A 20,801-nucleotide genomic window follows, 5' to 3' on the forward strand; every position below is an offset into this window, starting at 1 on the left:
CCCTTGCGGGACCGGGATCGACGGTGCCGACGTCATCGGTGCCGCAGCAGGTGTCGGTGCCGGGCGATCCGACGTAGACGAGCTCTCTGGCTGCGGTGCCGTTGGCACGGAAGCAGCAGGAGCAATACGCTCAACCACGGCGCGTGCCGGGGAGCCGTCAGGCACCGGATTCTACGGCCCGTGTGGGACCGGGATCGACGGTGCCGACGCCATCGGTGCCGCAGCAGGTGTCGGTGCCGGGCGATCCGACGTAGACGAGCCCTCTGGCTGCGGTGCCGCTGGCACGGAAGCAGCAGGAGCAATACGCTCAACCACGGCGCGTTCCGGGGAGCCGTCAGGCACCGGATTCTACGGCCCGTGTGGGACCGGGATCGACGGTGCCGACGCCATCGGTGCCGCAGCAGGTGTCGGTGCCGGGCGATCCGACGTAGACGAGCCCTCTGGCTGCGGTGCCGCTGGCACGGAAGCAGCAGGAGCAATACGCTCAACCACGGCGCGTGCCGGGGAGCCGTCAGGCACCGGATTCTACGGCCCTTGTGGGACCGGGATCGACGGTGATGACGTCATCGGTGCCGTAGCAGGTGTCAGCGCCGGGCGATCCGACTAGACGAGCTCTCTGGCTGCGGTGCCGCTGGCACGGAAGCAGCAGGAGCAATACGCTCAACCACGGCGCGTGCCGGGGAGCCGTCAGGCACCGGATTCTACGGCCCTTATGGGACCGGGATCGACGGTGACGACGTCATCGGTGTCGTAGCAGGTGTCAGCGCCGGGCGATCCGAGTAGACGAGCTCTCTGGCTGCGGTGCCGCTGGCACGGAAGCAGCAGGAGCAATACGCTCAACCACGGCGCGTGCCGGGGAGCCGTCAGGCACCGGATTCTACGGCCCTCGTGGGACCGGGATCGACGGTGCCGACGTCGTCGGTGCCGGGCGAGCCATCTTAGACGAGCTGTCTAGCTGTGGTGCAGCTGGCACAGAAGCAGCAGGAGCAGTAAGCTCTACCACGGCGCGAGCCGGGGAGCTGCCAGGCAGCGGATTCCCTGGTCCTGGGGGACTGGAATCGACGGAGCCGAAGTCATCGGTGCCTCTGCAGGTGACGGTGCCGGATAACGCAACTGAGGCGAGCTCTCTGGCTGCGATGCAGGTGGCACGGAAGTAGCGGGAGCAGGGGGCTCAACCACGGCGCGTGCCGGGGAGCCGCCAGGCACCAGCAGGAATCGTAGACTCTCTCGACCTCGGAAGAAGGGAGCGGTGCCGAGTCGACATCGGTGCCGGCGACGGTCGGTGCCGAAAGGCCTTGGTGGTACCGGCGGGGTCCGGTGCCGAGGAGGCGCTTCTGCCCGCCGCTTGAACATCGCTCCGCGCCCAAGGTGGAGGGGCAAGTGAAAGTCCCGCATCTTTTTGTTCTCGGCTTAAAAGCCTTGCAAATGGGGCACTTATCTGTCAAGTGTGATTCCCTGAGGCACTTCAACAGGAGTCATGTAGATCTCTCTTCAGCCGCGGCTTCTGGCAAGCCGGGCCCCTTTTTAAAACCCGGTGAGCCATGCATGGCTCCGGCACTGGGCTCATGGAAGGGGCTACTTCCTGAACCCCGCTAACTAAACTAACCATACAAATATATATATAAAAGTGTTATAACTGCATAATTATATACGAGAAAACGAGTAGCTAGGGAAGTGGAGGTCAGCTAAGCCGCGCTCCACTGTTCCAACGACTGACACGGGCGGTAAGAAGGAACTGAGGAGCGGGTGGGCCGGCAGGAGTATATATGGAGCGCCATGGTGGCGCCACTCTAGGGGGCGACCTGCCGGCCCACTGAGTTGCTAGGGTAAAAGTTTTCCGACGAATGTGCACGCGCGGCGCGTACACCTAACTGGAATGGATATGAGCAATCACTCGAAGAAGAACTAGCTGCTCCAAGAAGCAGTCACTTAATGTGTCAAGAAACTTTATCTCTGCATCCCATCCTGAGGTGACATGTACTCAGTCAATATGGGGATAGTTGAAATCCCCCGTTATTATTGCGTTTTTTATTTTTATAGCCTCTCTAATCTCCTTCAGCGTTTCACAGTCATTTTTTGTCTGGACTGTTTGTGTTTGAAAAGTATTCTCACTTACACTAGCTGGCCATGCATCTTAGCTGCACCATGGAAATAGGTTGTGACAGTCTTGACTGGTTATCAAGTACAGGAACAAATGCAATCAAGGGGGATAAAGAGTTAAGCAATTATGACATTGGGATGTTGTTGTTAGTTCTTGGGCTAACCATGTTCTCTAATTCCTAGCAAATCACTATTTGGATGAACTTGAATCATATAAATTCAGCCTTTACCAGACTGGGAAACCCTCAGATTTTCCAGAATCATCCCAGTGGGTGTGGTGGGAGTGGGTGGAGTTCCTGCCCGAATGCTAGCACTGCAGAAGCCCTGGCCTCTCATGGGAGAGCTAAAGCTTTATGCCAAATCTACCTCCATGAGAACCTAGATAGTGCCACAATAAATCAAGAAAGGATTTTTACAAACACCCACACACACTCTGCAGATGGGAATTTCAAAGCCATAAAGGGGATTTGGACACCCAGTTTTCATTAGCATTAAACCTCCTGCACTGCTCTGCAGACCTCAGCCTCCAGCAGTAGTTCTGTTAGTGCCATAGGCAAGTCCTATGGGCTGAGCAACCTGCAGTGCTCTGGTCCACTGTAAGGCCAGGATGGGTGAGCAACCACTGAGGGAGGGAGATAAAAGGCAAGGGGGAAGTGGGCCCAAGCAGTAGAAGTGGGGAAATGGGACCAGGACAATAAGGTTTTGAAGGAAGAAAATGGAGATGATCTTGTTTTGTCCAGTTGGGTCTCCTGAAAAACATTGGAGCCTGGATGCCCTTCTCTAAATGGGGCATCTTCTCCCACCTCCCTGGCAAGGTCAGTCTGATAAATAGCTGCCTGGGCCTGTTCTATGATATTCCTCTTTATGGCCTGCATTCAGGCAGGTGGCTCCCTTGAAGGGTGTGTATAGCTCCATTGACTTAGAATATCAGGGTTAGAAGGGACCTCAGGAGGGACTAATTCCCAGACAGATTTTTGCCCCAGATCCCTAAATGGCCCCTTCAGGGACTAAACTCACAAGCCTGAGTTTAGCAGGCCAATGCTCAAACCACTGAGCTATCCCTCCCCCACAGCTTTGATGGGAGTGCTCAAGTGCTCAAGCAACTAATGGAATCAGGGCCTGAGTAGTCTCCATCAGTTCTAAATCAGTCCCGAGCCCATCGTTTTCAGCCTGGATCTCCCAATACCTGTCTTCTTAGTGCCATGGCACGTCATGCCCAGCAGCTGTGCCCTCATCCTCACTGGCTAGATATTGTCCATCTTGGTTTGCTGTCACCATATGATACCTTTTAGTCTTGTAATGGATTGGAGGATCCTGGGGCAGCATGTTTTATTGTTCCCCTTGGCTCTTCTAATGCTCCATCAAATTCCCAAAGTTGCCATGGCTACGCACCAACACAAATCCTGACCGTGAAGAGCGGACTGAAGCAAGGACAAAAGTAAAGCTCTAGGGGTCATTGTGCCCAGACAAGAAAGAGAAAAGTCCTCTGCCTTTTAATCAACAGCCAGGGCTGCTGCCTTTCACAATGAGCAGATCAGCTGCTCCTCTTTCTTCCCATGTCACAGCAACCTCCAGCTTGATTTGTTCACTGAAAGCTAGGAGGTCACCACACTCCTCAGTCGACCAGCTGCTGCTGGCCTGGCTGGCACTTCCTCATGTCTCGCTGTAGTTTGGGATTTGGGGCTCCTGAAAAAGGAAACATGAAGATGGGGGGACACTTGCATATGCTATCAAAGTGGCTGGTTCTGCTGAACTTCATGGCATTGGAGGTCTCATCCATAGAAACAGGTATGATGATTTTTCCAGACTGCTTATTTGCTCCCCAGCTGGGCTGATCCAGAACTCAAGCTCTCTCTTTGATTTACTAGTAGAAACCTGACTTTACACCTGAATCTAAAGTGCATATCTGACATGCACTGTAGCCACACTCCTTCCGATCTTTGCATAGGTGAGAGCGAAACGGTTTCACTAGGATGGGGAGAGATATGTGCATGGCCTATACAGAAGCTGCTATTTTTCCTGGTTTAAAAGGCAGCTGCAAAATACTGATAATACTGAATGATTCATATGGTCTGTGGCTAGCAGGTGACCATCAGTAGTTTCCCAAATCATGATTGGCTGTGCCCCGGTGTGTATTTGCCTATGTGTCCTCAGTGCTAGGTGCGACCTTTCTAAGCATGGAAGACATTCGGCATACTTCAAGGGCCCTGATGTTGTGCTGAACTGTGCAATGATGTTGGCATTGACATACAGCTACTTGACAGACTGTTTGAAATGAATATTTTTCCCAGGGTGTTGAGGCCAAACTCTCATTCACCGTGCAAGAAGAATCACTGTTACCATCATTCCTGTTTCAGTTCTGCCGGTGCAAATCAGGAGCGAGTTCCACCAGTGTGAAACTGGTGGAAATTAGAAGAAAATCAGGCTCAATGAGTCCAACAAGGCAGTATGAGTCCTACATGGCATCTTCTGTCCAGGGAAACATGATTGAGTAGGTAGAACCTATTAACTTGCCTTGGAACAAAATTCTCCCCTCTTTTCTGCGACATGGGTAAGAGAGCCACAGTGTGGACTGAAGAGCAGCATTTTGACCTTAGTCCCGTGGCTGAATGCAGCCCTCTCTCACCCTTGTGCAACCCCAGTAAGCTGAACAAGGAGCTTCTATGGGTGTGACCAAGTGCTGCATTTGGCGCTCTGTTACATCCAGATCTGGTTAGCCAAGACAGTGACAGGTGCTTTAGCAGCACCATAGACGGAAAACTATCTATTGTCCATTGTGCAGCTGTAGTGCTAGAATTATCAATACGTGTCTTACCATAGAGAATGAACGCATTCATTGCATGTAATTCACCAGCCCAGGAATCCTACTGGCCTAAGCAAATGTTAGTTTGGAAGAGATGGCTCCCCATCACGAGGTGGAAACATTAGGAGGGATGTTTCTAGAGTAGAGTCCAGGAGTTAAACCCCTTGGGGCAGAAGCGGTAGATGCTTTCTTGTGTCGGATTTAGTACTTTAATCCCATGAGGAAAAGTGGGAAAGTGTTTGGAGGTGATGGAGGAAATTCCCTGAAACTCAGAGGAAATGGGTTGTGAGGGACGTTCACTTTGCAGGGTTGTCTCCTACCTTCCCTTCCCCTGGGAACTGGAATGAACTGGGGTCAACAGACAGAAAGACATGTTCCTCAAGGAAGCGTCTGAGAGGGGCACAGGCTACACTGCGAGGAGAGGACGTAGGTGGATGCATATGTGCTGGAACTGCCGCACCCCCTGGCTTGAAGTGGTTTCCATCATATCCAGGGTTTACAGTTTGGTTCAATGGCTCTCAGCACCCCCACTACACACCTTGTTCCAGCACGGCTGGGTAGGCGGGTGGACAAGGGCACACGGACCCCAGGAGAGTGTGGAGTGCCCTTGTCACCACGTCCTATCCTCTGGGTCACTGTGCATGCTGGCTGCCCCACACCAGGCACCAGAGCACAGCACAGAATGTTTCACCCATTTCAGGTTTTCACTGCTGTAATGGACTTGCTGTAAAAAATAGAGGGGGAATCCTGGCCACATAGCAAGTTTTGCCATTGCTGTCAGTGGGGCCAGGATTCACCCAGACATGGATATGAACTGGCACCTCCAATCCAGTCCCTCCTGTGTTTCAGGTGGGGTTGGATTTCTCTAGTTCGAATTCCCACCCAGCTGAAACCTTATAAGAACAGCTGGTCTTGTGTGAGCTGCACCACTCAAGATGGCTCAGATCTCACTAGGTCAGACAGTTTTACATGTTTTGGGCCAAAATATTAGAAGATCAGTTTTTGAGATTTCCCTGAGTCAAATCCAGACACAAGCCCTAGTTCTGATTTGGCTTTGACCCTAAACCCTAGCATAAAACAATCATAGAATAGCAGGGTTGGAAGGGACCTCAGGAGGTATCTAGTCCAACCCCCTGCTCAAAGCAGGACCAATTCCCAACTAAATTATCCCAGCTAGGGCTTTGTCATGCCTGACCTTAAAAACCTCTAAGGAAAGAGATTCCACAACTTCCTAGGTAATGTCAGAGCTAAAAACCTGATCTGCTTCTCTGTACCAAAATCATCTGGACAATCTAACCAGTCCCCCTTCACTGCTGGGGAATCACTGCTGAAGGCTTTGAAGGAGCCAAACCCTCATCCCTCTGCAAAGTAAGCTCCACTGTACAACTTCAAAGGTTATTTCAACAGCAGGCTGCAGGGCTTATTTCTCCAAAGGAGCTGTCTCGGCCAATGATTTCAGATGTAATTGGATTGAAATCACCTGCATAGGAAACCAGATGCTTTGGTATCAAGGAGACAGGCCCTCTGGCATTGACAAGCAAGAGAGCTAGAATATGCTGGCTCCATAATGTGCCGCCCCAGCACTTCCCAGACGTACATTTTTCACTGTGTGGGCTCCCAGAGGCACAGAGCAGCATTGTTCAGGTCTCTGTGTGTAACTGCAATGCCACGGCCGGGGACGTGAGCTGATTCTGTGTGAGCTTGGCCCCAGTGGACTGCTCCCTTGTGATTTCAGGGTAACAGTGAGAAGGGCCATTAAACAAACTCCTGGTAAGTTGATGTGTGTGGGTTGAGGGAGTCTTGGAGTACGCTACAGGAGCAAACCTTTTTCTGCTCATCAGCACCAGCGGTGCGGGTTGATGGCTGACCCATCCCATGGTACAGCAGGGGGCTATCAGAAGGTGGGAAATTTTCTGACCTTCTCCAGGGCCCAGTCTACCTCCCTGAGGTGGGAGAGACTTTGAAAACTGGGATTCTGCTCCCAACAATTTGCCATGATCTCTGAGATCCTTCTGGCAGAAGTAAGGGTGCCCAGGAAGGCCACCTTCCAGGCTAGGTAGAGCAGAGAACGTGTTGAAAGCGGTTCAAATGGGGATCCTCTGGAGTTGTTTTCCTTGGCACCAGGGATGACTTTCAGTGCCAGGAGTCCTGGGACATAGAAGCAGAGTCCTTCCTCAGCACTGGAGAAGCAGAACAATGCCACGCCTCCCTTAGAGACGCTGGGGTGCTTGGTGCCAGGTCAGCGTGACTTGGCTCTGAGGGAGGACAAAGCGCTGCCTCCATAAGGAGGAACTTCAGTCTGGTATCCCTGTCCTTCTTAGTTTGGGGCCTGAAGCCTTTGCAAATCCTGCAGCACTGCTGCACATGGGCCTCCCTCAGACACTTGAGGCAGCTGGAATGTGGGTTATTAACTGGCATTGGCTTATGGCACAACGCACATCTCAAACCCCAGGGACTGAGGCATGCCCTTGCACCAGGGATGGGCTAACCCCGCTGTGACCTGAAGTGCCTAGGGCAGCTCACACTGAAAATGCCAAGGTCAGGACAGGCTGCAAGAGGAGAGCAGATTCCCCCAGAACTGAAGGTTAACACTGTAGTTAGATTCACCAACCAGGCACAAACTAAAAAAAAAAAAAATAATTGGAGATATCTCCTAGAACTGAAAAGGACCTTGAGTCCAGCCCTCTGCCTTCACTAGCAGGACCAAGTACTGATTTTTGCCCCAGATCCCTAATTGACCCCTCAAGGGCTGAACTCACAACCCCAGGTTTAGCAGGCCAATGCTCAAACCACTGAGCTATCCCTCCCTCCACTGTGCTCCTGATTCCCCACATTCATTATCAAGAAGCTAAAAAATAGAAATCACAGAACCCCCTTTACTGCATTCCAGTTCTCTGGCTCCCAATCAACAAATAGATCCAGTAAGGTGAGGAGTTATTTAAAAAATACTGCTCCCTATATAAAATGTTCTTCTGACCCCCAAAGGGCCAGCCACATTACCAGGTCAATATTAGTTTGGATCTTACCCGAAATTTCATGCTGCCAGTCAATCCTTTAGTAACTAAAGGTTTATTAGAAAAGAAAAGAATGAGAAGAGAGTTGTTAAATGGTCAAAGCCATCAGATACATATAAAAGACTTCAGAGTCCATATGTCAGGCTCTTTGCAGCATTGGTGAGTTTGCTGGCTTGAAAGACCCTTTGGAACACATCCACAGCTTGGATGGGTCTATCAGTCCTGTGTTCAGAGCTTCAGTTTGTAGAGAAGTTGCTCCAGAGGTAAGAAGCCAGACTGAAGACAAAATGGAGATGGTGCAGCTGCCTTTTCTATCCTTTGCCATGTGGCTTGTACATCCTCAGTCCCAAACACAAGCTCACAGCACATGGGCCTGGAAAAACACTTGGAGTCTCCTGTCCACAGACATGTCCCTATGTCTCCTGCTGACTCATAGTTGTAGCCCCTGGCTTCTCTCAAGGGGTTCATTGTACAGCTGATTGCCCTTAATAGGCCACCAAGAAGGCTGGATAGTGCTGATGCCAATCTGTCTGGGGGTCACCCAGAAACACAGCACAAGTTTGATATTCAAATAATACCACATATTTATAACTCACCCCGACCACTTACCGGTAATGCTGGAGTCCTGAGGGGGCGTGGCCTCATCCAGAAGTGGCATGGCCTCAATTGGTAGAGGTGGGGCCTCTCAAGATTTAAAGGCCCTGGGGCACCAACTGTGGCTGGGAGCCCCAGGGCCTTTAAATCAACAGGGGCTCCCAGCTGCAGAGATGGCTGGGAGCCCCCAGGGCTCAGGGGCAAATTAAAGGGCCTGGGGCTCCAGCTGCCACAGAGCTCCGGGTCCTTTAAATACCCCCCCACAACTCCGGCAGCAGGAGCTGCAGGCGGGATTTAAAGGGCCCGAAGCTCCTGCAGCTGTGGGGAACCCTGAGCCTTGCCGAGCTGGGGCCAGCATTTAAAGGGCCTGGAGCTCCTGCCACTGTGGGGAGCCCCAAGCCCTTTAAATCCCAGCCCCAGCCCAGCTGCCAGAGCTGCGGGCAGGATTCAAAGGGCTCTGGGCTGCCCGCAGCCAAGGGAGCTCTGATCCCTTTAAATCCCGACCCCAGCTCAGCCACCGGAGCTGCGGGCGGGATTTAAAAGGGTCTGGGCTCCCTGCCGGGAGCCCAGAGCCCTTTAAATCCCCACCGTGGAAGCCAGTGCGATCTGGTACAGTGTACCGGCTCTTGCCGGTACACCGTACTAGCTTACTTTCACCTCTGCTCACAATACAAAGATGATACAAACCTGATGATCATACTTAGCCAATTATAACTTTCCCACTAATACCTTACATGGCATATATTGTAAGATTCAATGCAATTTTGTAATATTGGTATCAAACATATTATAAATGGTCACCCATATGCCATACAGCATCACACCCATTAAGCGGGGTCAGCTGACTAACTAACAAACTTAAACACTACAAAAAGAATTACGTACAGTAAATAAGAAAAGTTCACTAAGAAATACTTGTGGAAAAACTCAGAGACAACAGCAGTTCCAGTGACCATCACAGGCAGTAAGAAGTAACTGAGGAGGTGGCAAGACGGCAGAGCCCATTATACCAACACCATGAGGGCGCGACTCCTGGGGGCACCAGAGCCAACCCAACGGATACCGCTGAGGGAAAAACTTTCCAGGGGTGGTGCTCCAGGCAAACACACATCGACATTGGAATGGACATGAGCAACACATCTTCAAGAAGAACTCAAGGATCTGAATGTGGAAGAGGCTTGGAATTTCTTAAAGTCCAAGTATCTGAAGCCTGCAGCCCAAGCAAGGAGGAAAAATTCCTAAGGAAAGTTTGCAGCCCAAACTGGATGAGCAAGCATCTCAAATAGGTGTGTCATAAACAGATAGTTAAGGGTTAATGTCTCTTTTACCTGTAAAGGGTTAAGAAGCTCAGTACACCTGGCTGACACCTGACCAGAGGACCAATAGGGGGACAAGATACTTTCAAAGCTTGGTGGAGGGAAGTCTTTGTTTGTGCTTTTTGTTTGTTCGTTGTTCGCTCTTGGAGCTAAGAGGGACCAGATGTACATCCAGGCTCTCCAAATCTTTCTGAATCAGTCTTTCATATTTCAAAATTGTAAGTAATAGCCAGGCAAGGCGGATTAGTCTTATGTTTGTTTTCTCAACTTGTGAATGTTTCTTTTTGCTGGAAGGATTTTTCCCTCTGTTTGCTGTAACTTTGAATCTAAGGCTGGGGAGGGGAGGTCCCTCTGGTCTATATGAATTTGAGTACCCTGTAAAGCATTGTCCTTCCTGATTTTACAGAGATAATTTTTACCTTTTTCTTTCTTTAATTAAAAGCTTTCTTTTTAAGAATCTGATTGATTTTCTTTGTTTTAAGATCCAAGGGGATTGGGTCTGAACTCACCAGGGATTGGTGGGGGGAAAGGAGGGAGGATGGCTAATTCCTCCTTGTTTTAAGATCCAAGGAGTTTAAATCTGTGTTCACCAGGGAATTGGTGAAGCCTCTCAAGGCAGCACAGGGAGGGGAAAGTTGGGGGGGCCAGGGACAGGGAATGTGCCAGACACTGAATTTCTGGCTGGTGGCAGCGTACCAGATCTAAGCTAGTAATTAAGCTTAGAAGTATTCATGCAGGTCCCCACCTTTGCACTCTAAAGTTCAAAGTGGGGAAAGAAACCTTGACAAGGTGATTAGGAGAAAGCCTGAAAGGAATGGAACATGGGATGGATCAGCAAGGAAACCTACCCCTTGGAGGTCAGAGAGTGTAGGGATAAAGTGAGAACTGCCAAAAGCTAAGCAGAGTTGGACCTTGCAATGGAAATTCAAACCAATAGTAAAAAGTTCTACAGTAATATCAATAACATGAAAACAAGGACAGAAGAAGTGGGACCACTAAGTACTGAGGATGGGGTGAAGATTAAAGATAATCTAGGCCTGGTCCAATGCCTAAATAAATATTTTGCCTCAGTTTATAATAAGGCTAATGCAGAGCTTGGGGGCAGTGGATGGATGGCTAATGGGAATAAGCATATGGAAGTAGAAATTACTCATCCAAGGGGGAAGTCAAATTCAAACAGTTTAAAGGGACTAAATCGGGGGCCCAGATAATCCCCATCAAAGAACATTAACAAAACTAGCACATGAAATTGCAAGCCCAATAGCAAGGATTTTTAATAAGTCCATAAACTTGGGACTCATCTCTCTGGCTGAATGTGGTGGGGTGTGCATACCCAGCACTAGACAGGAAAGGCTCAATCCCACACTATGGGCAGACCCTGCTGGACGTGCTCCAACTGCTGTGCCAGTTTAAAGGAGAGCAGCCCAGCTCAGTCTGGGCTGACTGCCAAGAAGGAAGGACGCTTGGTGGAGGCTCCGGCCCAGAAGTCGTTACAGCCCTTGCCTGCAGGAGCTGGAGATCCCGAGACCCAAACTGGAGACCTGTTGCCTACACTTAACTGGCTGAAGTCAGAGTCTCAGGGAGTCACATGCGCTGAGGAGCCCGGAGACCCTTATGCCATCTGGACTGAGGTTTCAGAAAGCCTGGTAGGAAGTGACTCAGGGAGGTGGAATGAGTGATATCTGCCACCTGTGTAAGGTCAGCATGTTGTGGATGGATTCCTCACTGACCCAGTGGCAGACCACTCTGCCACTGTTAGGGCCCTGGGTCAGGACCCGGTGGAGTTGGGTGGGCCTGGTTCCCCTACCCCAACGCTACCCCCCCCCGTAGTGGTAGCCCCCGGATTTTGCCATTAGGCCATGCTGCCCTGCACTCAAGGGCTGCTGTATTGACTGTAGTCATTAGGCCACGCTGCCCTGCACTCAAGAGCCATTGTGTTGACTCCAGCCACTAGATCACACAGCCCTGCACTCAATGGCCGCGATATTGACTCTGGCAATTAGAACATGCAGCCCTATACTTGAGGGTCAATATATTGACTCCGGCCAGTAGGCCACATGGCCCTGTGCTTGTGGGCGGCCATATTGTCTTGGGCCCTTAGGCCACATAGCCCAAACCCAAGAGCTGCCGCTTTTACTCTGGCCATTGGGCAACACTGTTGTGAGGCCCAGAACAGTCCAGTAGACTGTAATCATGGTGTCAGCACAACCACAACTCACTGGAGAAGTGCAAATTTAGTATCTATATTTAAGAGAAGGAAAAAAAGTGACCCGTTAATTTGATCTCAGTTGTATGCAAAGTCTTGGAACAAAGTCTGAAAGAGAGAGTAGTTAAGGATATAGATGTAAATGGTAACTGAGATAAACTACAACATGGTTTTATGATAGGTAGATCATGCCAGACCAGCCTGACCTCTTTCTTTGAGATGATAACTGATTTTGTAGACAAAGAAAAACATCTGATATAGTTCCACATGGGAAATTACTAGTGAAATTGAAGAAGGTGAGGTGGTTTGTTATTGTAGGGCTGCTGCTGCTGAGTTCCAGGCTGTGCATGCTCCTTCGTTATCACTGAGCTGGTCTCTAAGGATAGAACAAGAAGCAATGGGCTTAAACTGCAGCAAGGGAGGTTTAGGTTGGACATTAGGAAAAAGTTCCTAACTGTCAAGGTGGTTAAACACTGGAATAAATTGCCTAGGAGGTTGTGGAATCTCCATCTCTGGAGATATTTAAGAGTAGGTTAGATAAATGTCAGGGATGGTCTAGACAGTATTTGGTCCTGCCATGAGGGCAGGGAACTGAACTCAGTGACCTCCTGAGGTCCCTTCCAGCCCTAGAGTCTATGAATCTATGAGCACTGGAAGGTGCATGCTGATCTGGTGTTGTAGGGTTGATCATATATGAACAAGTTAAAAATATTTTAAAATGGTGAAAAATAATCCCTCAGAAGCATGTGGCGCAGAGCCTGCCTGCTCCTGGGGAGCAGAGTTTGACTGACGCTGGGATGGAATTGAAGTCAGTCCCCTTTGGAAATAACTGGCAAAGCTCTACTGCTTTTACTCAGAAAGGAAAGTGACATCATTGGTATTTTTTTAATTTGCTTGCTGGGAAAACATGACTGGAGGAGTGAGGCCCTCTGCAGAGTCGGGGAACAATGTAAATACACAAGTTGTGTGTGCACTCAGATTCCAGCCTTGTGGGCCTCCTAGGAGCTCCTGTATTAAATGCCTGTGAGCTTTCTAGGTCTCCATGGGGAGGGACAGAGGGGGAGGAGGGTCAAAGGCTTGCAGAGATGCACTATGGGAGAGAGGTTGCTCAGAACCAGACGGACTTAACTCATTGTGGGCAAGTGAAGCCAGATCTCCAGCAAAGGTCATGAGCGAGATGCAGAAGTCACTGGGTGAGGTTCTTTGAAAAATCCATGGCTGTGTGAAGTGGCAGGGGAGGGATCACTAAAGCTATTCTAATTCAAGCCATTGAGATACCCCTTATCATATTCTTCTGAACCAGATGTGGGCTGGGCCCAGAGCATGCTTATACCCCAGCTGTGTTCATCGTTAGAGGCTTTAACGCTCCACCAGGTACTGCTAAGTTTAGTTTAAATAAAGTGTGTCACACACAGTGCCAGCTAGTGGCTGAATAATGTGATACAGTTTAGCGTCCGAACACATCTCCCCCTTTAAGTTCTACATTCCTACCAGCTACAGTATTCACACTGCCGCGCTGTCTTTGATGTTCAGCACGGATCAGTCTGTTCAGCGTCTCTGAATTGTACTGGTTTCTAATTACACAACTGGAATGCATAATGACTTGGTCATCTGGCTGTCCATTATCTGCAATGACTGGCTATGCTGGAATCCTTGAGTCCTCGTCTACTTGTTCTGCATCTACCAGCTGTTGAGTTTGCCCTGTTGATTGTTCTGTGAGGAACAAACTGTAGATGTTGATGATTTATGTTGAACTCTACATTGTCAGCTCCATCACTTATGATCTGGGTGCTGAATTATTTTTCTTCATGACAGCTGGAGTTGTCCATTCTTTTTCTGCATCCAATTTGATATTAACATGGTCACCACATTCTAGACCTGGCTGTTCTCTGAGTGATATCTGTTGTAAAAATGTTCATTAGCTCTTTTATCCTATTTGGCTCCTCTCTTCATGTCTGGCCACTTTGGAGCGAGATTCTTTTCCAAAGTTGGAACAGTAGCTCGGAGTTGTCGTCCCCTCAGGAGTCATGCTGGACTAGATCCAGTAGCCGTTCTTGGCATTGATCTGTAACTGAGAGGAGCAAGGATTGACTCTCACTGCTGTCTGTACATCTCTTTCAGCCTCTCCATTCACTTGTGGATACTCTGGGCAGCTAGTAATATGATCAAAATCATATTTCATTTGGAATGACAAATTCGGCTGCTGTGAATTATGGTCCATTGTCTATCATTAGTTGTTCTGGAATCCCAAAGTGATCAAAAGTGCACTTCAGGTTCTCCATGATATTGTTATGTCTTTCAAGTACATTATTTCATATTCCTGGAAAAACAGTCTACAATGACCAGATAGTGATGTCCTCTGAATGTGCATAAGTCTGCAGCTAGTCTCTTTTCTGACATTGGTCTATATGCGCCTTTACGTCATTTTCTAGTTCAGGGGAGTTGAGAACAATGCTGGGCTTCTGACAGAGTTTCTGCTACCACCAGATTTTTTCCTGGAATGTATTGTGATAAATTTCCTCCTCTACCTTGGTGGGTCCTGCACTTATTGGCGGATTTTGCTAGCCTCAGAGATCTTCCTGTGTTGGATCAGGAGTTGGGAGGTTTTGGGGGGAACTCGGGCCCGCCCTCTACCCAGGTTCCAGCCCAGGGCCCTCTGGACTGCAGCTGTCTAGAGTGCCCTCTGGAACAGCTACACGACAGCTACAATTCCCTGGGCTACTTCCCCATGGCTTCCTCCCAACCCCTTCTTTGTCCTCACCATACGACCTTCCTCCTGGTGTCTTTTAACGCTTGTATTCCTCAATCCTCCAGCAGCATGTCCTCTCATTGCCAGCTCCTTACACACACCTAACTGGAGTGAGAGCCTTTTTATACAAGGGGTCTTGATTAGCCTTAATTAATTCTAGTAACTTCCCAATTGGCTGCAGGTGTCCTAATTAGCCTGCCTGCCTTAATTAGTTCTAGAAGGTTTCTGAGTGTTCTGGAATAGTCCCTGTTATCTTACCCAGGGAAAAGGGACCTGCTTAATCTGGAGATAATGTATCTACCTTCTACCACTCTCTTGTAGCCATCTGGCCTGACCCTGTCACATATCTCCCCCCCACCCCCATGCTCAACACCACAGGTTTGGGCAACTTGGGACATCAGGTAGTGTACTCATGATAAGCTGTCTGCGTTGCCTTGGTGGCTTCCGGCCTGGTGTCATATGGTGAATTGGAAAGGTTGTAAAGACAGGAACCATCTGGTCACCCTTGCATTCTTCTCTTTATTTTGTTGCATCCAAAATAAAGTGCATGATAGGTTCCAAGGGTAAACCGTCGTCCCAGCAGGTAATAACGAGATGTTTCCATGGCCCATTTCACAGCAAGGCACTCTCTCTCAACCACTACATACATCTGTCAAGTATCAGAGGGGTAGCCCTGTTAGTCTGGATCTGTAAAAGCAGCAAATAATCCTGTGGCACCTTATAGACTAACAGACGTTTTGGAGCATGAGCTTTCGTGGGTGAATACCCACTTCGTCAGATGCATGCATCTGATGAAGTGAGTATTCACCCACGAAAGTTCATGCTCCAAAACGTCTGTTAGTCTATAAGGTGCCATAGGATTCTTTGCTGCTTTTATATACATCTGCTCTCTTAGAAGGAGTGTCCTGCTGAGGTAGAGGATTGGGTGTTCTTCATCTCCAACCATCTGCGATAGGACAGCTCCCAATTCTACTTCAGATGCATTTGTTTGCAAAATGAACTCTTTGTTGAAGTCTGGGGCTACAAGCACGGGGTTACTGCAGGGGGCTGTTCGGAGACCCGTGAATGCGTTCTCTGCAGCGTCAGTCCACTTCACTATCTGCACCCCAGGCTTTCATCAGGTCTGTCAGGGGACTTGCTCTGGTAGCAAAATGGGGAATAAATCACCAGTAGTACTCCAGCACCCCCAGGAATGCCCAGACTTGCTTTTTCCAATTTGGCTGGGGCCAGTTTGTTCAGTTGGGGCTTGACCATGTCTCTTCCTACAATGTAGCCAAGGTATTTAGCCTCAGCTAGCCGCATAGCACACTTGGCTGGATTGGCTGTAAGGCCAGCCCGTCTTAGCGTGTCCAGAACCACTTCCACCTTTTCCCAGTGGGTCTCCCAGCCGGGGGTATGGATAATTACATCATCCAGGTATGCAGTTGCATAACTGGTATGGGGCCATAGAAGCTTGTCCATGAGACGCTGGAAGGTGGCAGGTGCCCCATGCAGTCCAAAAGGAAGAACAGTATATTGAAACAGACCCTCTGGGATAGAGAATGCAGTCTTTTCTTTTATCAGAGAGGTAGCCGTGTTAGTCTGGATGTGTAAAAGCAGCAAATAATCCCATAGCAGCTTATAGACTAACAGATGTTTTGGAGCATGAACTTTCGTGGGTGAATATCCACTTCGTCGTGCATCTGAGGAAGTGGGTATTCACCCACGAAAGCTCATGCTCCAAAATGTCTGATAGTCTATAAGGTGCCACAGGATTCTTTGCGTCTTTTCTTTTGCATCTTTGGCAAGGGGAATCTGCCAGTATCGCTTTGTTAAATCAAGGATGGTCAAAAATTGGGCATTGCCCAGGCGATCAACTAACTCATTGATGCAGGGTATGGGATATGCATCAAATTTGGATCTCGTTCAGCCGGCGGAAGTCATTACAAAATCTAGTGGTGCCATCGGGTTTGGGCACCAACACAATTGGGCTGTGCGATTCTTCAATGACTCTTAGTTCCAACATCCTTTTTACCTCAGCCTCGATCTCCTCCCTTTTTTGTTGCTGGGACCCAGTAGGGCCTTAAAGTTAATTTTGCCCCAGGGTCTGTGATAATGTGGCGATATGCTTCGGTGGTCCGGCGTGGTTTGGTTGAAAAATACGCCCTGGTACTGATTGATCATCTCAGTTACCTCCTTCTTTTAGTTCGGTGTCAGATCAGGGGATATCCTGATCTGCTCATGTAGGTTCTCCACCTGGATTGGGGCCTCTTGGGCCACCACACATGCCTCTTGCTGGTTCCAAGGTTTCAGGAGGTTAATGTGATAAATTTGTTCTTGTTTCCAGTGTCCTGGCTGCCGCACCTTGTAGGTTACTTCCCCCACAGGTTCAGCCACCTCATAGGGCCCCTGCCATTGGGCCAGAAGCTTGCTTTCTGCAGTGGGTACCAACACCATCACCCGATCCCCTGGTTGGAACTGTCAGACTTTTGTCTGGCAATTGTAGTGGGTTTGCTGGGCCTCCTGCGCCTTTTCCAAATGTTCCTGTACAATAGGGGTCACCTGGGAAATCTGGTCTCGCATCTTCAATACATGTTCAATTATGCTTCTCCCCTCACTGGGTTCCTCTTCCCAGATCTCTTTGGTGATATCTAGTATGCCACGGGGATGGCGCCCATATAATAATTCAAAGGGTGAAAACTCAGTTGAGGCCTGAGGTACCTCCCAGATGGCGAACATAAGGTAAGGTAATAGGGTGTCCCAATCCTTCCCGTCCTGACTTACCACCTTCCTTATCATAGCCTTGAGGGTTCGGTTAAACCTTTCTACCAACCCATCAGTCTGCAGATGGTAGACTGAAGTTCTCAGGGTATGTATATGAAGCAGTGTACAGAGGTCCTTCATTAGCTTTGACATAAATGGTGTTCTTTTGTCTATTAACATCTCCTTTAGTAGCCCCTCTTGGGCAAAGATCCCCACCAGCTCTTTGGCTATCGTTTTAGAGGCTGTGTTCTGCAGAGGGACGGCTTCTGGGTAGCAAGTAGCATAGTCCAAAACAACAAGTATATATTGGTGGCCCCGAGCCGTCTTCTCCAGGGGTCCCACTAGGTCCATGGCTATTCGCTCAAAGGGGACTTCAGTGATGGGAAGGGGTACTAAAGGTGCCCTCAGGTGGGGACGGGGACTGTGCAGCTGACACTCTGGGCAGGAGGCACAGTACCTCCGCACTTCTTCATGTACTCTGGGCCACAAGAACTATTGTAGGGCTTTATCCCTAAATGCCCCCCAAAAAGATGACCATGGGCAAGGCTTAATACAGTGTTCTGGTGTTTTTGAGGTACTAGGAGCTGCTGTACCTTCTGCCCCTGTACTGGTATTATGAAGTAGGGTCCTGGTCCCTGGGTTTTTCCTTCCACAGGTACCCCATCTATTTCGGTCACCTCCTTCCTAATGTTGTCGTGCCTTGGATCTTCAGCCTGGTCCCGTCCAAAATTTTCTCTCACAGGGCTGGTCTGTCCAAGTCCCAGGGGGCCAGCCTCTGTTGCCTCTCCTGGTTCAGAGATATTAGGGTGTGGGTCAGACTCATGTGCTTCTCTCTCCTGGGTGGCCTCCTTTTCAGCTGCTTGAGTCCACCTTCCTACGAGAGCGACCCTCTGACTTTGAGTCAGTATTTGGGTTCCCAAGTCCTTACCTGCCCTTCTTTCCTTTTTTGTCTTTCTACCCTGTCTGAGAATGGAGAACAAATCGAGGGCTATTTCAGAGAAGACTGGGGGTTGACAGTCTACTGTGGATGCCTCACTAACTTCAGGGTTCCCCTCTTTCTCCAATCTTCCTACTGGGAGTAAGTCTCCAAACCCTGGGAAGTCCCTCCCTATGAGCACCGGGTGTGGGAGTTTAGGGACTATACTTGCTGCTACCTCAGTAGTGTTCCCTTGGAACTTGATTTTTACTGGGATGGTGGGGTAGTAACTAACCGTTCTATGGACACATGTTATCCCTGTACGTTTAGCCTGCAGCAGCTGACTACGCTTCACGAAATTCCCTGAGATAAGCGTGATAGCACTCCCCAAATCAACCAGTGCCATGGTCTCTACCCCATTTAGTTTCACTGGTCTGGTGTACGTATGTGCGGTTAGTGAGACCCCCACAAGGTGGATTAGGGAGCATGGGTCTGCCCAGTTCCCCAGGTTACACTGCATAAGCTCCTCAGCATTGGGACACTGTGCAGCTATATGTCCCCACTCCCTGCAGGCATAACATCTGTATGGAGCCCTAGGCATTCCCCGGTCTCTTGGTTTGGGCAGTCTAACATCACGATCCTCTTCTCCCTCAGTGCTCTGACTCTTCGTGGCTTCTGGTGGGCCTTCAGCCCCTCTCTTTTTCCACCTGGGCCCTCCTGGTGGCCCAGTCGTCTGAGCTTTAGGGCTTGGGGCTGCTAGTTTAACCCAGGGTGCCTCTTCCTTAACTGGTCAGGTAAGCCAATTGGCTACAGGTGTCCTAATTAGCCTGCCTGCCTTAATTAGTTCTAGAAGGTTCCTGAGTGTTCTGGAATAGTTCCTGTTATCTTACCCAGGGAAAAGGGATCTACTTAACTTGGAGCTAATGTATCTACCTTCAACCACTCTCTTGTAGCCATCTGGCCTGACCCTGTCACAGTATTTAGCAATTTAGGTTAAACTGGACTTACCATAGCAATATAGGTTGCCAGAGATGCCAACTTTCTAATGTGCTGGGGGGTGCTTGACCCCCCCAGCTCTGCCCCAGGCCATGCCCCCATTCCACCCCCGCCCCCAAGCACACCTAGCACTCGTTCCTCGCCCATCCCTCCCAGCCCCTCCTGCATGCTACAGAACAACTATTCCATGGCAGGCAGGAGGGGCAGGGAGGGAGGGGAGTGGGCACCTATGCAGGTTGGCATCTCATTGGTGCTTGATCCACATCTTTTCCATTTATGAGGGTCACAGGTGGTTTATGTTATCAGTGTAAATGAATCCAGTCCACACAGCTATCTGTAAAAATTCTCACATGCCCACATGCCTGCCAGGCACTCCTTGGTCACAGGGCTGGTGCAACCATTTAGGCGAACTAGGCGGTTGCCTAGGGCGCCAAGATTTGAGGGCACCAAAAAGTGGCGCCCCCCAATTTTTTTTTAAATGGCTGCAGCCGCTGCTGCTGGAGAGGTAGTCTGAGCTGCCTGCAGCCGGCAGCCCAGGGCGCCCCGGGGTCAGCGCGCCACCGCGGCAGCCCAGCAGCCCAGGGCGCTCCAGGAGTCAGGGCGCAGCCACGGCAGCCCGGCAGCCCAGGGCACCCCACGGGTCAGGGCGCAGCCGCGGCAGCCCAGGGTGCCCCCCGGGTCAGGGAGCCACCGAGGCAGCCCGGCAGCCCGGGGCGCCCCCCGTGGTCAGGGAGCCACCGAGGCAGCCCGGCAGCCCAGGGCGCTCCCCGGGGTCAGGGCGCCGCCGCAGCAGCACAGAGGTTTGGGCTGACGGGTGGCTGCGCTGACCCAGGGGAATCCCTGAGCTGCAGGCAGAGGCTCAGAATCCCTCTCCCTCCCAGAGCAGGAGCTCCAGCCTCCTCAATTTTTCTCATTGCCCGGCTGTGCAGAGCTGCACAGCTCTGCTTAGGGCACGTGGCAGGGGCCCTGCGACAGCCGCGCAACACCAGGGCCTCAGCTTCTGGAGGAAAGCGGCGGCTGCCCCTAGCTCAGCCTCCACGTCAGCCCCAGCGAGGGGCACGGGGAAGAAAAGAGCCTCAGCGGTGGTCTGGTGGAGCAGAGGAAGAAAGAGGACGCCAACGCTCATGCATTGGGCAAGGTAAGCAAGTGCCTCCCCACAGGTCGGCCTCAGGTGCCTGTGCTCCTGCCCCCTTGGTCCTTGGCTGGTCCCTGCTCCTGCTCCCCTTGTGTCTGGACAGCTGGAGAGAACAGCAGCCTGCAGAGCTGAGCTGCCCCAGTGCCCCCAGGCACCCCCCTGACCCCATGCCCCCCACAGCCCTGACCCCCAGCTCCGAGCCTAGTCCTTCTGAGCTGGAAACCCCCTTG

The 20,801-nt window shown here is 50.5% G+C and overlaps 1 protein-coding gene across 1 annotated transcript in view; it reads left to right on the forward strand.

The window, feature by feature from the left end:
- Positions 1 to 3,781: 3,781 nt before the first annotated feature.
- Positions 3,782 to 20,801, forward strand: part of LDLRAD2 (low density lipoprotein receptor class A domain containing 2) — a 43,360-nt gene continuing 26,340 nt past the window's right edge. The window contains exon 1 of the mRNA XM_030537798.1: positions 3,782 to 3,888. Within this exon, the coding sequence (XP_030393658.1) occupies positions 3,801 to 3,888 (88 nt within the window). The 5' untranslated portion in view covers positions 3,782 to 3,800. The remainder of the gene's footprint in view (positions 3,889 to 20,801) is intronic.

This window comes from Gopherus evgoodei, chromosome 18, assembly GCF_007399415.2.
Source record: "Gopherus evgoodei ecotype Sinaloan lineage chromosome 18, rGopEvg1_v1.p, whole genome shotgun sequence".
Classification (NCBI taxonomy): domain Eukaryota; kingdom Metazoa; phylum Chordata; order Testudines; family Testudinidae; genus Gopherus; species Gopherus evgoodei.